Source organism: Phacochoerus africanus, chromosome 14 (assembly GCF_016906955.1).
Source record: "Phacochoerus africanus isolate WHEZ1 chromosome 14, ROS_Pafr_v1, whole genome shotgun sequence".
In the NCBI taxonomy this organism is placed as follows: domain Eukaryota; kingdom Metazoa; phylum Chordata; class Mammalia; order Artiodactyla; family Suidae; genus Phacochoerus; species Phacochoerus africanus.
The window spans coordinates 17368551-17391026 of record NC_062557.1 but is presented as its reverse complement, the minus strand read 5'-3'; the positions used below and the strand labels follow the sequence as shown (position 1 = coordinate 17391026).

The following is a 22476-nucleotide window of genomic DNA, read 5'->3' as shown; positions in this document are numbered from 1 at the left end:
TGAGATAGCTGAGTCCCTGACCTGTCCCCACCCACCCCGCCACTGTCCTGCACACATCCATGCCCATGCCACCGCACTGCGTGCTCAAATTACAGATCAACTTTATCTTCCTTTTCAACATCGTCCGCATCCTCATGACCAAACTCCGGGCATCCACCACGTCTGAGACCATTCAGTACAGGTAAGCAGTGCTGCCTTTCCCACCGAGGGGGCTTCAGAGACCCCACCTCTGACCCAGGGTCCCCCCACCAGATCTGAGAGTCCTTCCTGAAACCCCAGCTCCCTGTCTCAGACGGGGGTGGGGGTCTGCTGCAGCCCTCCCCCGGACCCGGTCCTCTTCACCAGGCCGAGGCCCCAGCCCCCTCTGGGGGTGGGTTGTGACTCAGCCTCCCCACCTCCCCCCACCTCAGGAAGGCTGTCAAGGCCACTCTGGTGCTGCTCCCCCTCCTGGGCATCACGTACATGCTGTTCTTCGTGAACCCCGGGGAAGACGAGGTCTCCCGGGTCGTCTTCATCTATTTCAACTCCTTCCTGGAATCCTTCCAGGTACAGCTGCCCGCCCCCTCCCGCCCTGGCTATGGCCCTGGCTGACCCCTGCACCTCTTGGGGTGGGGATTCTCCGGGCAGGTGTCTGGAGGGGCAGGAGGCCGGGGACAGAAAGGAGGGCAGCCCCCGAGGCTGGGTGGGGCCGCACCTGCCCCGGTCCCTTGACCCGTCCTCTCCCTCCACCCCAGGGTTTCTTCGTGTCCGTGTTCTACTGTTTCCTCAACAGCGAGGTAAGGACCTGGGGCCCGGGCTCAGGACAGCAGGAGGCCTGCTGGGACCTGAGATTGCCCACAGCCTCCTCCTGCCCTCCGCATGCCGGCTCTCTCCTCCCTGCTCCCAGGTCCCTAAGGGGATGCAGCTGGGAGCCCGGGAGAGTCCCTGCCACCTGCCCACACAGCTCCTGCAGTGGCCAGCCTGCTTCTTTGCTCTCGTAGGCAGTGGGTTGAGGGGAGCCTGAAGCTGGGGCTCCAGTCTTGTCAATGGGTCTGTGAAAACCAGGAAGCTGAGCCCTGGAGCAGGGAGTGTATGTAGCTTGAGGGCAGGAGAGGTGTATGGGTTGAGGGTATAGAGTCCTTTCGGTGGATTCAGAGAAGCCATCCTTTGTTCAGAATGCTTAAGAAAATTTTCCTAACAAATATGCAAATCAGGAGTTCCCATTGTGGCTCAGTGGGTTAGGAACCTAACTAGTATCTACGAGGATGCGGGTTTGATTCCTGGCATCACTCAGTGGGTTAAGGGTCTGGCATTGCCACAAGCTGTGGTGTAGGTTGCAGATGCAGCTCCAATTCAACCCCTAGCCTGGGAACTTCTATGTGCTGCAGGTGTGGCTGTAAAAAGAAAAGGAAAAAAAAAACCCGCAAATCAGCAACGATGTGAATGTTGCCACCTCCTCTGTGGCCTCCTGTGTGCTGTTCACAAGTAGAGCTGCTTGTGGCAGCCCTGGGGGAGGGAGAGGGTGTCCTAAAGCCCTGCTCTGCTCTGTGCCCACAGGTCCGCTCCGCCATCCGGAAGAGGTGGCACCGATGGCAGGACAAGCATTCAATCCGCGCCCGCGTGGCCCGCGCCATGTCCATCCCCACCTCCCCGACCCGAGTCAGCTTTCACAGCATCAAGCAATCCACTGCGGTCTGAGTTGGGGGCCTATGGAGCAGCCCCCCGAGATCTATGTTTGGGAAGATGGTCACCAGACTCAGCCAGCTGCCTTGTCTGTGGGGGGGACCAGGTTCTTCCCACACCCTGTACCCCCAGGAACAGCTGGCCCTGAGAGCCCAGGACCCTCCCTGACCCTCAGCTGAGCAGGAATACCAGGCCTGTGAGAGCAGTCGGGGGGTGGGGCACGGGATGAATGGACTGTAGCCTATGGGACAGGGCTGGGCCCAGGGCCTCTGGCTCCCCTTTGCCCCGATCTTCCTGGAGAATGGAGCAGAAATGGAGGGGAGGTGGAGAGCGGGAATCCAAAGCAGGTCCCTCCAAGAGGCATCTTCTCCTGGAGCACAAGATGGCAGCTGGAGTCCTCAGCGACTGTGAGGGGCCATTCACTGCCTCAGGGGCATCATGGGAAATTCCTGTGACAGCATCTGAGCCATCGTGATGATGCCTCTGGGCCTTAGCAATGCCTTCCAGCAGCCCTGGGAACCAAGGCCATGTTGTCAGAAGCCCTGAAGACATTCTTAGAAATCAAGTGTCTGGGAGTTCCCGTCGTGGCACAGTGGTTAACGAATCCGACTAGGAACCATGAGGTTACGGGTTCGGTCCCTGCCCCTGCTCAGTGGGTTAACGATCTGGCATTGCCGTGAGCTGTGGTGTAGGTTGCAGACGCGGCTCGGATCCCGCGTTGCTGTGGCTCTGGCGTAGGCCAGTGGCTACAGCTCCGATTCAACCCCTAGCCTGGGAACCTCCATATGCCGCGAGAGCGGCCCAAAGAAATAGCAAAAAAAAAAAAAAAAATCAAGTGTCATCATCAGACATCAGGCCACATCTCTGAAATCCTCCCAGGCCACCAGAAATTCATCTGACCCCGTGGTCCTGCCACCAGAAAAGCCCTGCCTCGCTGCCTTGCACCCTTGGGCCTTTACCACCACACAGCCCACAGGGGTTTCCCCCTCCTTAACCTCCTGCCCCAGGTGTCTCCCCCTTTGTGAGAAAATGGGGAGGTGGGAGGGTGGCGGAGTGTCCTTGAGCAAAAGCCAGTCTGTGCCCCAACCAAAGCCACCCTTCAAGGGGCAAAGAAGACTTGGGGCCACCCAGTCTGCTGGCTTCCGTGACCCAGCTTCTGGGGCAACCCTCTGCTGGTCAAAGGGATCTCATGGCCCTTGGATGACCTCTGGGGCAACATCATTAGCTAAGCACAGAGAAGGCAGGACACCAGCCCCTCTCTGCCCCGAGGTCCCTAAAACAGGACAGGTGGCTCTTGGGGAAAACAGCCAGCTTACTGCTCACACCCCAGGTAAGGACCCAGCCATATCCAGAAGTATTGGACAACCAGAGCAGGGCTTTGGGGGTTGGGGCTGGGAGATGGGGGTGGCTGGTGTAAATAATAATATTTATCTTTCAACCAGTACATGTGAAGGCCTGGTATGTGCTGAGGCTGGGTAAGGGGGTATGCCACGAAGACATGGAGACGACTTTCAGCCTTTAGGGCCGCTGTGTGGCTGGGGAACCTGACGGCACTCTCACACCCACCAAGGATGGGGCGCAAGGGGAGCTGGTGAGGGCAGGAGAGGGCTTAGAAGGGCGTGGGGTCTGCGGGGCCCAGGTCGTAAGGACAGGGGGGCGGGCTGGAGGGAGAAGGGCTGTGGTGAACCCTGCAGGTGGAGGACACCACGGACCCAGTGCAGCTTGGACAAAGGTGAGGCTGTGGGACCAGGCCGGAGCACGTCCCAGCCCCCAGGGAGGCTCTGAGCTGGAAACGGGAAGGTGTTAGGAGGTAGGGGAGGCTGAACAGGTTTGAATGCTGTCTTGAAGGTAGGATCCCCAGAAGGAGACCAGAGACAAGGCTTGGAGAACAAACTCCGGGCTTAGTGCACACAGCGCATGGGTGGTTGGTGGGGCATGAGGCCCAGAACGGAGGGCAGGAGGAAGAGTGGGGGCTGCTGGAGACTTGTCCTGCCCCGGGAGCTGGGGAAGCTGGGTGGTAGCCACACCTGCGTCTTCCCACCTGATTGACTGTTAAGGCTCAAATGGCCACAACTGAGGCACAATTGAAGCATCTTTTTTTTTTTCTTGATTTTTAGGGCTGCACCTGTGTTATATGGAAGTTCCCAGACTAGGGGGCAAATCAGAGCTGCCGCTGCTGGCCTACACCACAGCCACAGCAACACCAGTCCCAAGCTGTGTCTGTAGCTATACCACAACTCACAGCAACGCCAGATCCTTAACCCACTGAGCAGGGCCAGGGATCGAACTCATGTCCTCCTAGATACTAGTCAGGTTCTTCACCCACTGAGCCACAATAGGAACTCCCTCAAGTGGTCTTTCTTAATGCTACTCTTCATCCAATGAGGCAGAAGTGAGAAAGCAAGGCTGTGTGTGGACAATGTCGGGATGTGAAGGCAGGGGCATGGCAGGGCTGGGGGAGCCTGAGAGGGGCTGGGGGCGCTCTATGAGGGGGTGGCAGAGAGGCCAAGGGGCCAGGCTGGGGCAACTCCCTTTCCCTGATTGTGCTTCCTGGCTGTTATGGGTGATGGGCATCCTTCACACGATTGCCGTGCGCACAGCCTTGCGTGATGGGGAGAGGTGAGCAGCACCCCCAGTCGTACACAGGCAGCCAGCTGCAGAGCTCAGAGCTGCCGGCTCTGGCGGGTTGTGGGAGGACATCCAAGGCCAGGCTGGTGGTCACCACAGAAGCTGCTGGAGGCCCCTGGCGGGGGGGGACCTTGGGATTCCCGGTGTCCAGAGACTGTTAGGGCAGAGGGGCTGCTGGGGTACCAGTGGGGCTGCCAAGAACCATGGTCCCTCCCACAGAGGCAAGCGTAACCCTTCACCAGCTCCAAGCCTGGGCTCCCAGTGGGGTTCTTGAGGCCCTTCTGCCCCAAGCTTTAGCTAGTGGGTGAGTGGGAAGGAGGTCCCTTGGGGCTGTGGGAGTGTGATGGGCCAACAGACACACATGTCACCATCCTGCGTCTGGGAAGGGCTAGGCAGCTGTGGGGTGGGGGTCACTGTGGGACAGACCCCTCTCTCAAGCTGGGAAAAATTTTTCTTCGGGCCAAACCCAGGGGCTGCAATTCCCTGCAACTCCCCCCACCTGAGCCCTTTGCTCCTCGGGACACTCCCTCGTGGGCACAGACAGCCCATGGGGGAAAAACCACTAGGTGGGGTGTGGGTTTTCAGTACAGACTCCCTACCTCTCTGAAGGTGACAGCATAGCCCTTGTTTGGGGGTCCTCGGCTTCCCCTCCAGGCCTCCTCGTCCCCCTGCTGTTGATGGGGTCCAGAATGGGACCCAAACTTGGGGCAAGGGGTGCAGATCAAGGAGGGAGGGAGGTTTGGGAATCCAGATAATTAATTGTGGGCATCTGTAGGTTGCAAAGCAATGCACGAAATCCTTTATCACATTCATGGAAGTAGGAATGGAACCAGCCCATTGTACAGCGGAGAAAACTGAAGGTTAGTGATTCCCCTGAGATCAGAGGTCTCTGACTTCAAATCCAGGTCTCTTTCCACCCCAGCAATTGACTAGTCATTGGGCTCTGGTTTGGGGAGGCCAGGACTGATAACGTGGCTCTGGTGGGAGGGGACAGTGAGGAGAACTCGGGGTTTCAGACTGTCTGGTTAGGGACGAGGACCGGGCAAAGATGGGACTGGCCCACAGGTGGCCCAGCCAGTATCTGATTGCTGAGCCCAGCTGGGCAGGAGCAGTAAGGGTTCTGTATTTCCAGCACCCCCTTCCCCACCTTCTCAACATCCTGCATCCCTCCATTCCTTAAAAATGATGTGTAACTGCAAACAATACAGCCCAGGTCACCAGAAGCTTCTGTGAGTCTCCCTACACCCACCCACGTCCTGCCCAGCCCATGTGAGGGTGCCACTGGCCTCCAGCTCAGGGGTCTCTCAGGTTCATCTCATCCAGCACCCTGACTTCAGGTTCACCTGCCCATCCTTGGTCCTAAGAGGGTGCTTCCTGCATTTCACTGTCAGCAGTACCATCACTGAGCGTTCATGGGAGCCCTGGATGCTTAGACCCTCATATACTGATCTTCTTTTCATACCACCCTATGTGGCAGGTGCTGTTACCCCATATTACAGACGGGGAAAGTGATGCCCAGAGAGGTTAAGAGACGTGACCGGGAGCACCCAGCTGTGGCCTGGCTGGATGTGAACCCAGGTCAGCCTCACTCGGCCTCACAGCATTTAACGGCTACGGACAGGACTTCCCTGCAGAGGTCCCCTCCCTGCCCCACTGCCCCTTCCAATCCCCTTCCTAAGGAAATTCTTCAGTTTCTCCAATTTTGGGGTGCCCAGGGTTCAATGATGAAACTGGACGCAGGAGGAGTTGGCTCTTGCAAAGCATGGGCCTCAGGTGGCTCACTCCCTGAACCCAGCCCAGCCTCCACACGGCAATAGGCTGCCAGCCTCCCAGCGTCCCCAGCCCTGTCCCTGCTCCATTTCAGAGCATCACCTATTCCCCACCTTTTAGAGCCCCCCAACACTTGCAGAACCTTCTGGGAAGGTTCAGAGTCAAGAGAGGCCTGGATCAAGTATAGTTTTCAGAGCCCTCAGTGTATCAGAAACACCAATGTCATCATTCTTTGGACATAACTCCAGGGACCACCACTGGCCATCAAACTGCCACCCACTCCTTCTGCCCCTCTAAGGGCTCCTGGTGAGGGGGTGTGGAGGTGGGACTGGCCATTCTGCTCCTACCTCTCTTGCCTTCATTACTGGGGTTGTGGCGGGGAGGGAGACCAGGATGGTCCAGTCTCTTCTCAGCGTCTGTACCATCTCTGGAACATGCAACAAGGACAGTGCTGGGCCAGGAAGCAAGGGCAGTGAACGGTCCAGGTGAGCTGGGCACCCTCCCCACCTTCCCGAGAAGCCCCACTGGGTTGAGACATGCTTCCCAGGGCCTGCCATCCTCTCTGCCCTGAGTGGATGAAGGTTATGTTCCAGGTGCCACCTAGGTCCTCAATGGAAAGCAGAGACATTGCCCCTGGCCTGCCCTGGGCAGCAATCCTGAGAGCCCAGGCCACAGCTAAGGGGGCAGTGGGGAGAGAATGGGAGATGCAGGGGGATGCCCTCAAGAAAAGGGGTACAATTGGGGGTCTGGGGAAGGGTGGGGGCTGCAGAGTCTTGGAGCAGAAGTACAGCCTGGGGAGTGGACATTGGCCACTCATGTGACTGCGCCTACCAGGGCACCCTGCAGGGTGCCAGGGCTCCAAGCAGCTACAGAGAGCAATTCCAGAGCTGGGAGCCAGGGGCTGAGGGGGGTTGGGGGTATCTAGGAAGGAGCAGACAGACATCCAAAGCCTTCTGTGAGCCGGGTCCCAGGAAGAGCCTCAGAAGAAATGAAACTCCAGAGAATTATTTGAGCCCAGGCCACCAGGAGTTGGGGTGGGGGAGGAAGGAGATCTGGGGTGGGGGAGGAAGGAGCAGGCTCTGTTTGGGGGCCCATGTTTCTGAACCCCCCCCCAATCAGGACAGTGCTGGTCTGATGGGATCCAGAAGAATTACGAGACTTGGCCTGAGCACAGTAGTGTCCCTAGAGGGGACTGGAGTTGGTCCTTGTTCTGTTCTTTTAAAAGTTGTGAGGTGTTCCCATTGTAGCTCAGTGGTTAACAAACCCAACTAGGATCCATGAGGACACGGGTTTGATCCCTGGCCTCCCTTCAGTGGGTTAAGGATCTGGCCTTGCAGTGAGCTGTGATGCAGGTGGCAGATGCAGCTCAGATCTGGCATTGCTATGGCTGTGGAGCAGGCCGTCAGCTGCAGCTCTGATTTGACCCCTAGCCTGGGAATTTCCATATGCTGCACCTGCGGCCCTGAAAAGCAAAATAATAATAATAATAATAAAGCAAAAAAAAATACACACAACATAGAATTTACCATTTCAACCATGTTAAAGTGTACAATTAAGCATATTAAATACACTCACACTGTTGTGCAGCCATCACCACAATCCAAGTGGCAGAACTTCTTCATCACCCTAAGAAACCCCAGACTCATTAGGCAGTCACTCCCCATTTTCTCCTTTCCCCAGGCTCCGGCCACCACCAACCTGCTTTCTGACTCTACGATTTGCCTCTTCTGGATATTTCATAAAAGTAGAATCATGTACTAGTTGTCTTTCTGCGTGTGGCTTCTTTTAGTCGCTTAATGTTTTCAAGGTTCATCCACATTGTAGCCTGCATCGGACCTTCCTTCCTTCATGGGGCTGAATGACACGCCATTGCAGGGCAGACCATGCTTCCTTTATCCATTCGCCTGTCGAAGGACATTTGGGTTCATCAATTTCCAGTTGCCGTGAAGAAGAGCTGCCGCAGACCTTCACATACAGGTTTCTGTTTGAGCACCTGTTTTCCATCCTTTGGTCTATGTGCCACGAGTGGAATTGCTGGGTCATGTGGAAACTCTCTGACTTATCAAGGAACCACCGTTTTCCACAGCGGCTGTACGATGGGCAACTTTCCCACCAGCAACGTGTGAGAATCCCCATTTCTCCACCTCTGCACCAAAACCCCTTCTTAGCACTTTTATTTTTATTTATTTATTTTTTGCCTTTTTAGGGCCGCACCTGCAGTATATAGGATGTTCCCCAGCGAGGGGTCAAATCCAAGCTGTAGCCGCCGGCCACAGCCACAGCCACAGCCACACGGATCTGAGCCTCGTCTGCAGCCTACACCACAGCTCATGCCTAAGCGAGGCCAGGGATCAAACCTGCGGCCTCGTGGATACTAGTCGGGTTCGTTAACCACTGAGCCACAATGGGACCTCCAGTTTTATTTTTTTATAATGGCCACCCCAATAGATGTCTTAGTCTTTGGTTTTTTAAAAGACCCAAGCCTCCCTATGTGGAGGATGGGACCAGTCTCGGCTGAACATCAATAGCTGGGGGGCCAGAGAGGGTTTTATGATCACAGCCCTGCTGTACCCAGCCTCTGGGTGCTCAGATGCAGAGAGATACACCCAGTCTAGACATGGCTACACTCTCATAAGTACTACATAAGCCGAGTGTCCTGTCCCTCATGGCCCCTGACAAACACAGTGGTCCTTCCTCTACAGAGGGAGCTCACCAAAGGCACAGCTGGCAGCCCCCTCCCCTGCCCGCCACCCTTCCCCCATGGACTGGAGATCCACTCACCAGGCTGTTGTCCTTTCGCGTTAACTTGTCGTTGTGATTACTGTTTGTAATCTAATTAAATGTTATGTTAATGGATGACACAGAAATGCACAAATAAGCAGCGATGTTATTTCTTCTGAAAACGCAGTTGAATGCTTTGAAAGACACAATCTGAGTCATGCAAAATATTTATTAGCTGTCAAATCAGGTGTGGGTGAGACAAATTAAACCACTGGGTGGGAGGAGATTGTCAGCGTCTACACGGCCCCACTCCTCAATAACTTGGTGGGGTCCCTTAAGCTCGCCTCCACCTCAAAGAATCCAAATCTGGCGTCTCATCTGTGTAGATTTCACAAGGAAGCCGACTCGGAACTACAAGGATGGACCCGTAATCCAAGGAGAGACCTTAGTTTCAACAGTTCGTGGCTATAGGCTTACTCATTGGAAGTTAAAATGGGTTTTATGGCTCAAATTGTGTTCCTTCAAGTGATGTCGGAGTTCTAAGCCCTGGTACCTGTAAATGTGACCTTATTTGGAACTGAGCCTTTGCAGATACAAATAAGATGAGATCATTAGGATGGGCCCTAATCCAACATGACTGGCATCCTTTTAAGAAAACAAAAGACGCAGAGATACACGGGAGAATGCCATGTGACAGCAGAGGCAGGAACTGGAGTAAGGTGGCTGCAACCGAGGAATGCAAAGATCATTCTCACAAACGGGAATCGGTAAGGAAGGGGTCTACCCAGAGACTCCGAGGGAGCACGGCTCTGCTGGCACCTTGATTTGGGACTCTGTCTTAGTCTGGACTGCCACAACAAATACCATGGGCTGGGTGGCTTAGACAACAAGCATTTCTTTCTCACAGTTCTGGAAGCTGGGAAGTCAAGATCAAGGGTGAGATCAAGCTGCTGGCAGATTCAGGTCTTGGGGAGGGCTCTCTTCCTGGGGTGCAGACAGCTGCCTTCTTGCCGTGTCCCCATGTGGTGGAGAACGAGATTATCTCCTGTGTCTCTTCTTATAGGAATACTAGTCTCCTAATCTCGTTATGAGGCTCCACCCTCATGACATAATTGCTTCCCAAAGGCTTCACCTCCAGCTCCCATCATGCTGGGGACTCGGGCTTCAACGTACGAATTTGGGGGAGCCAAAAACATTCAGCCCTTAGTGGATGTCTAACCTCCAGACTGTGAGCTAATAAACTTCTGCCTTTTTTTTTTTTTGTCACTGTAGGGCTGCATCCATGGCATATGGAAGTTCCCAGGCTAGGGGTCCATTCGGAGCTGTAGCTGCCAGCCTATGCCACAGCCACAGCAACGCAGGATCCAAGCCGCATCTGTGACTTACACCATAGCTCACCACAACGCCAGATCCTTAACCCACTGAGCAAGGCCAGGGATCAAACCTGTGTCCTCATGGATACTAGTCAGATTCGTTTCTACTGAGCCACGATGGGAACTCCAAGTTCTGCTCTTTTAAGCCACCCAGTTTGTGATCATTTATGGAAGGCAGCCCAAGGAACTAATACAAGGTGTGAAGTAGGTTGGTGAGTTTTTAATGATGATTCCAGACTTTCACTGACTTTTTCAATAAACCTGTCTGCCACCTAGTACCACTTTTCTGGGATAAGCAGGCTGACTGCAGAGTGCCCTGGGCACACCCACGGAGCAGAGCAGGCTCAGCCAGAGAGGCTCTACCACCCAACAGCCTGGGTTGGAATCTCATCACTCCTGCTCACATGTCACCTTGCAAAAGTCCCTTCACTGCCCTGCACCTCAGTCCTTTCTACTGTAAAACAGGGTCACTCACTCATGCATCCTACACATATTTCCTAAACATCACTTTCCATTCCAGAATCGGAGAGCCGTGGGTAGAAGAGATAAGGTCCCTGTCCTCGTGGAGTTGATGCTACAGAAGACAGAAAATGAACACAGAAACACACAGCTACACAGAAGCCTAAGGCTGAGATAAGTGCTATGAAGAAAGTAAGACCGAAGAATGGGAGCTATCTCTCTTGGAGGTGGGAGGGGGGGGGCTATCAACAGGAGCTACCAGGTGGAGGTAGAGCCTGACAGATAAGACAGCAGCATGATGAGGCCTGGGGGCAGAAATGAGAGGTCAGAGAGTCAAATAGAGAGCCAGGCATCCCCAGGCAGGTTCTAGGACAGGGCAAGACCTAAGGGATGTGTCCGGTGTAAGAGCTGGATCTGGGAAATGTGGCTAGGGCTGGAGCCTATAGGGTGGGCTTCTTTGAGCCTCGGTTTACTCATCCATGAAGTGGGGGTATTCAGTACAGTTAAGCTGCTGTAACAAAGGGACCCACAATAAGCCAGTGGCTTAAAGAAGATAATGCATCTAACAGTGCACAGTGACACCCCCTTGCCACAGCTCCATGCAGATATCAGGGACCTGGTTCTTTCATTCCCTTTCTCCCCATTCCTTAGGACATCCTCCTCTCCACAGCCAATGGCCTGACCGTGGCTGACTTGTGAGAAAGGGGAAGAGATGCCACAGACTGAAGGGGACAGAGCACCTCAGTCTGTCCAGGTCCCTGAGGGACTCACACCATTTCTGCTCAATTGCAGCAGTGAGAAATGGCTATGTGGCCATTCCTCAATCCAAGGGAGTCTGGGAATGAAACTGTGGGCACATGCCTGCACAAAGGGGCATGGATTTTAGGGACAGCTCACACGGAGTTCCCGTGGTGGCTCAGCAGTAATGGACCCGGCTCGTATTCATGAGGAAGACAGGTTCGATCCCTGGCCTTGCTTAGTGGGTTAAGGATCCGGTGTTGCCATGGGCTCTGGTGTAGGTCAAGATGCAGTTCAGATGCTGTGTTGCTGTGGCTGTGGTACAGGCCAGCAGCTATAGCTCTGATTCAACCCCTAACTTGGGAACTTCCATATGCCATGGGGCAGCCCTAAAAAGACAGGAACAAGCACCGTTCATGGCCTCAGGCTGGATGGGTATAGTAATAACTCTTTGCAGGGGTGCTGTGAGTACAGGTAAAGTGCCTGGCACCTAATGAAAGCGCAATAAGAGTGCACAATGTCACTGAGATTAGGGCTCCCAGGGGTCTTTGAAACTCTCTGGTCTAATGTCCTCACTTCTTTAGTTTACTTCTTCTAAAGAAACAGGCACAGAGAAGAGAGGCATCTGCCTGGGGTTGTGCAGTGTGTAAAGGGTCAAGACTGCTCCAGAGCCCTGCCTAGGATCCCCCGACCCCATCCTCCCAGCTCTTGTCTCAAATTACCCGGTCCAGTTCCAGCAGGAGCTGGTCAGAGAGTGGGGATTCAGATGACCTCTCCCCCCAGAGGAAGGGGTGGGGGACAGGGCCCTGAGAGGCTGCACAGCTTTGTGACAGGTAGGTGTGGCCCTGGTTTCCTGGACAGGAGGCAAAGCTGCTCTGTGACAGAGTGCCACACCCAGCCCCCTGGGAGGGGGTACTGGGCTGTGAGCAGCTGCCGTGCAGGGACTGGGAAGCAGCGGTAGGTGCCTGAGGAGGATGGCGTGCCTGGGTTTCCTCCTCCTCCTCCTCCTCCTCCTCCTCGCGAGCACCGTGGCCCAGGGCGAGTACGGTGTGATCCACGTGGTGTCGGAGAACTGGAGCAAGAACTACTGTGTCCTCTTCCGCTCCGACTATATCACCTTGCCCCGGGACCTGCACCACGCCCCACTCCTGCCCCTGCACGACGGCACTGGGACCCCCTGGTGCCCAGGCGAGGACCTCTCCCACCAGGTCCATCCCGGCTCCCCCAGCCAGCGGCCCCTCCGCCGGACCACCGCCATGGTCATGAGGGGCAACTGCAGCTTCTACGCCAAAGGCTGGCTGGCTCAGGGCCAGGGTGCCCACGGGCTGCTCATCGTGAGCCGGGTCAACGGCCAACAGTGCTCAGACACCACCCCGGCGTCCCAGGACCCCCACAAGCCCCTGCCGGACCTCACCATCCCGGTAGCCGTGCTCCGCTACGCCGACATGCTTGACATCCTCAGCCACACCCACGGCGGCACCGGGGTCCGCGTGGCCCTGTACGCACCCCCAGAGCCCAGCCTTGACTACAACATGGTGGTCATCTTCATCCTGGCTGTAGGCACCGTGGCTGCGGGCGGCTACTGGGCCGGCCTGACCGAGGCTGACCGGCTGCAGCGGCGCAGAGCCCGAGGGGGAGGGGGGCCTGGCGGTCACCATCCACAGGGATCAGTGGCCGGCCAGCGCGGGCACGAGGAAGACGACGAGGATGCACCGGTGGACTTCACGTTGGCCATGACAGGGGCTGTGGTCACCACGTCCTGCGCCATCATGCTGTTGCTCTACTTCTTCTACGACTGCTTTGTCTACGTCATGATCGCCATCTTCGCCCTCGGCGCCGGCACCGGCCTCTACGGCTGCCTGGCCCCCGTGGTGCACCACCTGCCCCTGCAGCAATACCAGTGGCTCTTGCCCAGCCGCCGGGCCTGCCTGCAGCTGCCCCTGCTGCTGCTGGCCGGCCTGTGCCTGGTGGTGACCATCCTCTGGGTGGCTTACCGCAATGAGGACCGCTGGGCGTGGCTCCTGCAAGACATGCTGGGCGTGGCCTATTGCCTTTTCGTCCTGCGGCGGGTGCGCCTGCCCACCCTCAAGAGCTGCACCTCCTTCCTACTGGCCCTGCTGGCTTTTGATGTCTTCTTCGTCTTTGTCACTCCCCTTCTCACCAGGACCGGCGAGAGCATCATGGTGGAGGTAGCCTCCGGCCCAGCAGACTCCTTGAGCCACGAGAGGCTGCCCATGGTGCTCAAGGTGCCCCGGCTGAGTTTCTCGGCCTTGACCCTATGTGACCAGCCCTTCTCCATCCTTGGCTTTGGTGACATTGTGGTCCCCGGCTTCCTGGTGGCCTACTGTCACCGCTTTGACGTGCAAACCCATTCAGGGCAGGTCTACTTCATGGCCTGCACTGCGGCCTATGCTGTGGGCTTGCTGGTCACCTTTGTTGCCATGGCCCTCATGCAGATGGGCCAGCCTGCCCTGCTCTACCTGGTGTCCAGCACCCTGCTCACCAGCCTGGCTGTGGCCGCCTGCCGCCAAGAGCTCACTCTCTTCTGGACTGGCCAGGGCAGAGCCAAGACCCCTGCCCAGCCTGTACCAGGGCTCTGTGGTGCCCCTTCAGTTGGCTCTGAGAGGAAGCAGGAGGATGCAGCAGGAGGATGCGGAGCCAGTGAATTTGAGGTGGCCACCGACCACCTGGCAGGGGGCCTACACAGCAACCTCAGGGAGGACACGGCTAAGATCATCACCATATCTGAGGATGAAGCCACCGGTTCACACAGCCACAGTGACAGCTCCGAGGGCTGGAGCGATGCCAACCTGGACCATGATAAGCTGCCCCGTGTCCCCCCTGGGGCCTCTGAGGACCTGGTGCCGCTGATGCCAATGGCCATGCTGATACCACTGACACCACGGGTGTCGCTGCCCTCGGACCTGGGCCACAGCCAGGCCCAGGCCCACGATGCCAGCCTGCCCTGGATGGGGCTCCACAAGAGGAAGGGCTTGAAGGTAAAGAAAAGCATATCAACCCAGGCTCCCTTGTGAACCAGGGCCCCTCGAACAGGTGCCTCTAGACTAAAGCAGAGCAAAGCCACACATGGCTGCACGAAATCGGGGCATTAAAGATATTCCGTATCTACCCAATGGAGCCTCTTTGTTAAGACAGTAAGAAAGCAGCAACCACAGAATAAGTCCATGCAGGGACAGGCCCCATCCTCACTGGCCCTGCCCCAGCCTCATTGCCCCTCTTTTCCTCATGCTGAGATCCAGCTGAACCCTTTCCATTCCGTGACCATGCCATGTCCTCACCCTCTCTCGCTGCACATGCTGTTGCCTCGGGCTGAGCTATCCGTCCCATCCCAGACAGAAACACCCCAGCCCAGCTCCTGGGCTCACCGAAACATTCCTAGGCAGCCATCAAGCATCAGTTCACATCCACCCTTCCTGCTAAGCAGCCCTGCTCTAGGCGTCCTGGACAGAAACACCATGCGCAGTGTGTGCCTGCTTGCATCCAAAGACATCAAGTATGCACCTGCTGTGTACACCACTCTGTGGAGGGCACAGAGGGAGGCTGCTGTCCAGCTGGGGGAAGGGTAGGGGAAGGAGAGCAGACAAGAAACAACTTGAGAATTGTCTCAAAGTAGGGATGGAGAGGTTGGGGCCGGAGCAGAAGAATTCAAGAGACCATGGCTCGAGTTCCCGGGCTTCCTTCACTGGCTCTGGACCAGTCTCTTAACTGCTTTGTGCCTCAGTAGTCTCCTCTTCAAAATGAGAATTTTAATACCATGTCTGTCTGGAGGCAGCGGCATGGACAAGACGACCCTCTGGAGGACCCCCCAGTTTCTTAAGCCTTATGGTATGCTTATATGTTGCTTAAGCAAAGCAAACAAGCCCGGGGCAGGGGGACAGTCTTTCACCGGAGGCTGTATGGGAGGCGAGGGAATCTTACCCCGGGGGCAGTGTGGTACAGGGGTTAGAGTTCTAGACCCAGCATCCTACCGGAAATTCCAGCTCCACCAATGACCTGTAGTTCGTCACTGATGACTTAACCTCTGAATGCCTGTTTCCTCACCTGTAGAATGGGATACTAATGGGACCTGCTGGGGGCATTTGGGGAGGTTTGACAGTGTCGACTTATGTAAGACAAGAGACACCAGGCGTGTTGGGAAAGCACTATGAATTTTAACTCTTTATATCACTCCCCTTCGAGAAAGCCTTTCAGAATCAAATCCATTTCCTACGAGCCTTTGAGTTCTGGCCCTGATGTCGCCTCCTCCCCTCCACGTCCAGCCTTCCTGTCCTGACACCACCAGCGAGCACACACCAGCCCCATCACACACATCTTCCCCACGCAGGGCTTCCCCATACGCTGGGTCCCCTACCTGGAGCTTTCCGTCCTCCCACCCCCAGAACTGGGTCTGGCTGGTTTCTTGTTTTTCCAGCCCCAGTTCAAACGCCTCCTCCTCAGGGAAGCCTTCCCTGATGACCTTTCCTAAAGCAGCCCCCAGCCTCAGATGTGTCACCCTACACCCAGTTCATTAGTTTTTTTGTCTCCAACAGTCACATTGGTTTATGAAGGCAGGGACCACTTTGTCTTGTTCATCTGGGGAGAAGAGGCCAGATACATAGCAGAGTCTTGATTTATACTGGTTGGAGGAATGAATGAATGAATGAATCCAGCCTGAATTGCACAGGAAAAGGGGACACCAGGAGGGAAGACCCCACTGTCCAGGCCACCTCCCTTGGGTCCTGCAGGGCCTTGGTCAGTGTAGAGATGAGACTCTGAAGGATCTGGCTGGGCCCTGGGCAGAGGGGTGGGGTGGGGGTGGGGAAGGGAGCCAGTCAGATGGGGTTGCAATGCAGGTAAGGGCAGCTCAAAGAAAGCCCCATTCAGTGAGGACAAAGTGCAGCCCCCAGGGCACACAGCCCCTCAGGGCCCAGGCTGGACTCAGCAGTAAGGAACCCAGGCCAGGACACTGACTGGAGGTGTTGGCAGCCCCTCCCACTGGAGCCAGCAACCATCTGGCCCAGACAGAGGGGCCTCCGCAGGCTCTGGCTCATCCCCAACCAGGGCGGCCTCCCCACTGCTGACCTGCGTCACTGGGCCTGCCAAGGGTGGGCCACCTCCTCCGCCAGGCCCGAGGGGGAGGGCTGGACAGGGCTGAGGCCTCGCGGTCCCCTCATCACCTAGGTGGAGGGCCAAGGGAACTCCTCTCTCCCAGGATGGTGCTGTTAGGGGGGCTCTGAGGACCCGGGACCAGAGTTCCTGCTCGGGCCTGACGCCTGCCTCCGAGGAGAGGATTCGCAAGGGGAAGTCTGAGGAGGGAAGCCCCCAACCCCAGCCCCCAGCCACGTCCAGACAGATGCAGGGAGAAATGAGGCCGACTCTGTCCTCACTGTTCTACCCAACAGAAGCGACCATTCAGAGAACGTCTTATCTATAAAATGGAGGGAACGACACTGCCTACCTCAGGGGGTTGTGGCAAGTACAAAACCATCCAGGTATGGAGCCAAGCCTGGGCTCCAGAAACCTTGCAGGGCTGCAGCTGCGGCTGCAGCTGCTCTTTGATGGCCCAGCCTCCTCCGCTCCGGCTCTGACCCCAGAGCCAGGATCCTCTTTTAGCTGCAGGACCTGCCTCTCTTGGCAAGTCCGCGTCCCAGGGACTGGGTGAGATCCAGGTGGCTGGACCAAATTGTCACCTGTCAGAGGGGTCCAGAGCTGGCAGGCCCCACTGAGGGCCAAAGGGACACAGGGTGCTGCACGTGTGCATGTACACACACAGACACACAGTACATGCATGTAGACACATGCATGCATCCATACGGCACCCAGAGGAGGCTGATGACACACCAAGAGAGTGGGACTAGGGCCTGTCCATCTTCCCCTGACACAGGCCTCTAACAGGGAGCCGGCTGGGCTGGCAGGAATGGTCTGGTGGCCCCCCCATCCTCATCTGTTTCCTCCTTATCTCCTTTTGCCCTCAGCAACTGCAGAGCCCAACCTGTGATAGGTGAAAGCTAAGATGGGAGCAGGGCGGAATGAACACCTGAGCTGCGTGCACGTCTCCAGGTGCCCCAGCCCTGCCCCTGTGGCTGTGATGTGCCCAGGCCCCCCCAGTATATTTCTTTGTAGCCTCATTCATCCCAGTAAGAACCCCATGAGCTGAACAGTCACAGCCTAGGATTTTTTTAGTTAAGGAGAAGTTTGGTACTAGAGCTTCTGGCTTCCCTGGACAGTAAGAACCAACAAGGACTTGAGAGACAAGGAAAGGAAAGCCCAGAGGGGGTCAGAATCTGCCAAATGTCACACAGCAATGGGAAGCAGAAATAGAACATAACTCTGGTCTTCTGCTTCCCAGCCCAGCTGCTGGGATCAGCTCCCATCCTCAACACCCCTCCCCTCTGCAAAACTTACAAGAAAATCCTGGGTCTACTCATTCCTTTGCTCTATGCCCTCAGTAGGTTCAGCCCTCCATTCTCATTGAGAAGCAACTGTGCGTGTAAGATGATAAGGAAGGTTTGTGACCTGGTATCAAGCATCTCCTTAGCAAGCACAGGAGGACACAGCTGGACTCTGAGTCACTAAGTCTTGGATTCAAAACCCAGCATCACTCTATTTGCTGTGTGATGCTGGACAACTGAGACCACCCCTCTGTGCCTCAGTAACCTTGTCTGTAAAATGGGCTGCAGGAGTTCCCTTGTGGTTCAGGAGGTTAAGGATTCAGCATTGCCACTGCAGGGGCTCAGGTTGCTGCTGTGGCACAGGTTTGATCCCTGTCCTGGGAACTTTCACATGCAAAGGCTCACGTTGTGGGTTTGTTGTAAAGATTAAATGAGGTGAGGTATGTGTATACACAGCTAACATATGCTGAGCACTAATGACGGGCTAGATACATCATTGCATGATGCCCAGTTTTCCAGAGCAAAAGTTTCCAGGACAGCACTTGGCACACCTCCAAACACCATCTTTCCCAAATCAGCTTCCAGTTCCCCCGGGGTTGAGCTCCCAGAGGTGGAGTCATCCTCTTCCCTTGGGATGAGGATACCCAGCCACACCCAGTGGGATGTGGTGTGAGGGTGGGTGCCTGGCAGTGAGCAGGGGCACCACCCCAAAGCCGGGAGAGGGATCCCTCTGCAGTTAGGCTGAAACGTGGGAGGTTTTGTGCCCTTTTTTTCCTGCAACCCTGAACTTTGTGTGCTCCTGTGCTGCCACCTGCTGATCAGTAAGATAGGAGCAGGTAGGCTCACACCCTGAGGGATCCATTAGGGAACTTTGGAATAATTAGAGCCAGGGGTGATGTGTCCAGAAACTTATGATAAATGAGCCATCATCAAAGCTCTGAAGCCACTACTGAGCTCGGGGTTAACTCTCAGAAGCTGGTTATGAAGATGCAGAGGTGTCCTGGAGAAGGGTCTGAGAGTATTTTGATATTTTATGAAAGGAAGCAGCCGCAACGCAGCATCACTAAACATCCCAGGGCTTGAAGGATCCATGCTCCACCCCATAGAAACAGGTCACCATGAGTAAGTGACCTTATCGCGAATAACAAATTCGTTTCGAGACCTCCAGCACTTGGGTAATTGCTCCCCATATGAGCCTCCTGCCCCTCACCCACACGTAGTACCTGTCTTCCTTGTAGGCCTGCAGATGCTCCTTCCCACACACAGCACAGTGAAAATCCCTGCCCATCACTGATTTCACATCTCACCCCTGAGGCCACCTACAATCATGGGACAAGGTCTCAGAGAGACCCCAGGAAGGAAAAGCCCGAAAGGAAAACTGAGGTTCTGCTGGGAGAACCTTGGGCTACTGAAACTCTGAGGAGTTGTTCTGAGAAAGGCCTTTAAGTAGCTTCCCCAGCCTCTTAAAGACTTGAATGGTACCAAAGATTAAGAGAAAGATGGTACATGAGGTCCAGGTGAGGGTGTTGGCAGAGCTCCCAGAGACCTCCCAGAACTCTCCAGAACTGAGGACAGGGAAAGCCAACTGCCCGAGGTCACACAGCAAGCCAGTGACAAGGCCAAGGCAACTAAGAACCTGGAGACTAACCCAGGAACCCTTCATAAACAGGAGACCCTTTCTGGAATGCAAACGCTTACCTTTCAGGGCTTGTTTCACCATGTCCCAATTTCCCTCCACATATTTGATTTTCTTAAAGCAGGAAGCCCTTGAAAAATAAAAGTTCCTGCTGTGGTGCAGTGGGTTAAGAATCTGACTGCAGTGGCTCAGGTTGCTGCAGAGGCTTGGGTTTGATCCTTGGCCCCAAGCAGTGGTTTAAAGGATCCTGTGTTGCTACAGCTGTGGCTCGGATTCAGTCCCTGGCTGGGAACGTCCATATGTCACAGGTGTGGCCTAAAAAGAAAAAAAAAAAAAAAAAGGCAGGAGGCCCTTGAATCCAGAGAGAAGAGAACCTCTCTGGGCAAAATCCTCAGCCCCTTGTAAACCATCCAGGGCAAAGCCTGGCTACTGCCTGCATTTCTGACCCAGACAATGAAGAGAACTTGGGCAAAAGAGGCAGCTCTCCTGGGAATCCTCACCCATCACAGCCCCGGTGATCTACCCGGCACCCCCTGCTGCAGCCACAAGAGTGTGAACTGATCGTGGGTCTGGTCTCAATCGACCTCACTTAATCGTTAAAGCTGGTTGTGATAAATTACATAGTGTCATTCCCCCCACTCGCCGCCCCGCCAAAGATAGCCACAGCCTAATCCCTAGACCCTGTGAGCGTTACCTTATATGGAGGAGGAGAAAAAAGACTTTGCCGATGTGATTAAAGATCTTGAGGTAGAGAAATTATCTTGTATTATCCTATATGTCATCACAAGGGGCCTTACAAGAGGGAGGCAGAGGAGGATTATATACGGAAGTGGAGAAGGCAATGGGAAGACGGAAGTGACGTGGGCCGGGAGTGCCGAGGCCACTAGCCAAGGTCTGCCGGCAGCCAGCCGGGAGAAGCGAAAAACAGATTCTCTCCTGGAGCCTCCGGAAGGAGCGCTGGCCTGCAGACTCCTTGATTTCTGGTCTGGAAGACTGATTTCAGATTTGAAGTTTCCAGAACTTTGAGAGAATGGATGTCTGTTGTTTTAAGCCACCAAGTTTGGGATAATTGGTTATAGCAGCTGCAGGAACTCAACACACTGATCAACAGACATCCCTGGCCCAGGCCGCCTCTGTGCCCAGCACTGCGCTTGAGAATTAAATGTCTCACAGAGCAGACGAGACAAAGACACAGCAGAACAGAAAAAGTCCTAATGCTCTACGGTTTGTTTGGGGTTTTTTTAGGGCCACACTGCGGCATATGGAAGTTCCCAGGCTAGGGGTCAAATCAGAGCTGTGGCTGCTGGCCTATACCACAGCCACAGCAATGCAAGATCCAAGCTGTGTCTGTGACCTATATACCACAGCTCATAGCAACACCAGATTTTTAACCTGAGTGAGGCCAGGGATCAAACCTTTGTCCTCATGAATATTAGTCCGGTTTATTAGCGCTAAGCCATAATGGGAGTTCTGATTTGTAAAACTTTAGGAACTTGTTTTTTTTTTTTTTTTTTTTTTTTGCTTGCTTGCTTTTCAGGGCCACAATGCAGCATATGGAAGTTCCCAGGCTAGGGGTTGAGCTGGAATCAGAGCTGTAGCTGCTGGCCTACCCACAGCTACAGCAACACCAGATCTGAGCCAAGTCTGTGAACTACACCATAGCTCACAGCAATGCTAGATCCTTAACCCACTGAGGGAGGCCAGGGATCAAAACTGCATGCTGGAGTTCCCGTCGTGGCGCAGTGGTTAACGAATCCCACTAGGAACCATGAGGTTGCGGGTTCGGTCCCTGCCCTTGCTCAGTGGGTTAAGGATCCGGCGTTGCCGTTAGCTGTGGTGTAGGTTGCAGACACGGCTCGGATCCCACGTTGCTGTGGCTCTGGTGTAGGCCAGCGGCTACAGCTCCGATTGGACCCCTAGCCTGGGAACCTCCATATGCCATGGAAGCGGCCCAAAGAAATAGCAAAAAAAAAAAAAAAAAAACTGCATGCTTATGGATACCAGTCGGGTTGGTAACACACTGAACCACAATGGGAACTCTTAGGGACTTCTTTTTATCATTATTTGTGCTTTGGAGAAAAAGTGGAGAGCACAGAAAAGTAGGAAAAAAGCACAATTACTATTAAACTTTTGGTATATTTCCAGTCATTTTTCCCCCAATTTATTGGTTTTTGTTTGTATGTTTAACTTAGTTATAATCAAAATGGATACATACTTTAGCATTTTGCTCTAAGTATTAGGTAACCTTTGAATCTTTATTTGAAATAGGCTGTGTAATATTCCACAGCAAATATAGCTTCATAGATTTCACATTCTTTTTATTGGATGTTTGAGCTGTTTCCTAGGGCGCCTTGAAGAATATCTTTGACTATAAATTATATGTTTTAGGAGATTCCTATAAGAGCTGCAATTTTATTTCTGAGAAAATAGGGGTGCAAAAATCTTTAAAGATCATAATACATGTTGCTAAATTACTGTCCATATCGTGTGTGTGTCGATTTAGCCTGTGTGTGTTGTAAAACACAGAAGTGACGATTTTACCACACCCTCAGCAGCATCTTTGCTGACATGCCATGAAGAAACACAGCATCTCTTTCCATTAATGTCTATCATTAATAGTGAGGCTAGGGGTGGAAATCTGGTTTATCAACAGAATACTGTCCGTTCTGGGGCTTCACACAGTATCTAATCAGCTACCATTGCCTATTGATTCTACACTAGGAAAATTTCTGGGATCCATTTTCTTCTTCTTTCTTTCTTTGTCTTTTTAGGGCCACACCCGCGGCATAAGGAGGTTCCCAGGCCAGGGGTCGAATCGGAGCTGCAGCTGCCACTACCACAGCAATGCCAGATCCGAGCCATGTCTGTGACCTACACCACAGCTCATGGCAACGCTGGATCCTTAGCCCACTGAGCGAGGCCAGGGATCAAACCTATGTCCTCATGGATACCAGTCAGATTTGTTTCCACTGAGCCACAACAGGAACTCCCTCTTCTTCTCATTTTTCACAGGCATATTTCAAGATGCTACCTCTTACCTGAGCCATTAGGACTCCTGCCAAGAAAAAGAACACGACTGGGAGTTTCTGTTGTAGCT

The 22476-nt window shown here is 54.5% G+C and overlaps 2 protein-coding genes across 2 annotated transcripts in view; both read left to right on the top strand.

The window, feature by feature from the left end:
• The window catches only part of CRHR1 (corticotropin releasing hormone receptor 1), a 54055-nt gene extending 51789 nt beyond the window's left edge, over positions 1–2266 (top strand). The window contains exons 10-13 of the mRNA XM_047757391.1: positions 96–181; positions 411–546; positions 735–776; positions 1537–2266. Of these exons, the coding sequence (XP_047613347.1) occupies positions 96–181; positions 411–546; positions 735–776; positions 1537–1677 (405 nt within the window). The 3' untranslated portion in view covers positions 1678–2266. The remainder of the gene's footprint in view (positions 1–95; positions 182–410; positions 547–734; positions 777–1536) is intronic.
• A 10059-nt stretch (positions 2267–12325) lies between these two features.
• SPPL2C (signal peptide peptidase like 2C) lies at positions 12326–14386 on the top strand. The gene has a single exon (XM_047756609.1). The coding sequence runs from the start codon at positions 12326–12328 to the stop codon at positions 14384–14386; it is 2061 nt and encodes a 686-aa protein (XP_047612565.1).
• The last annotated feature ends 8090 nt before the right edge of the window (positions 14387–22476 follow it).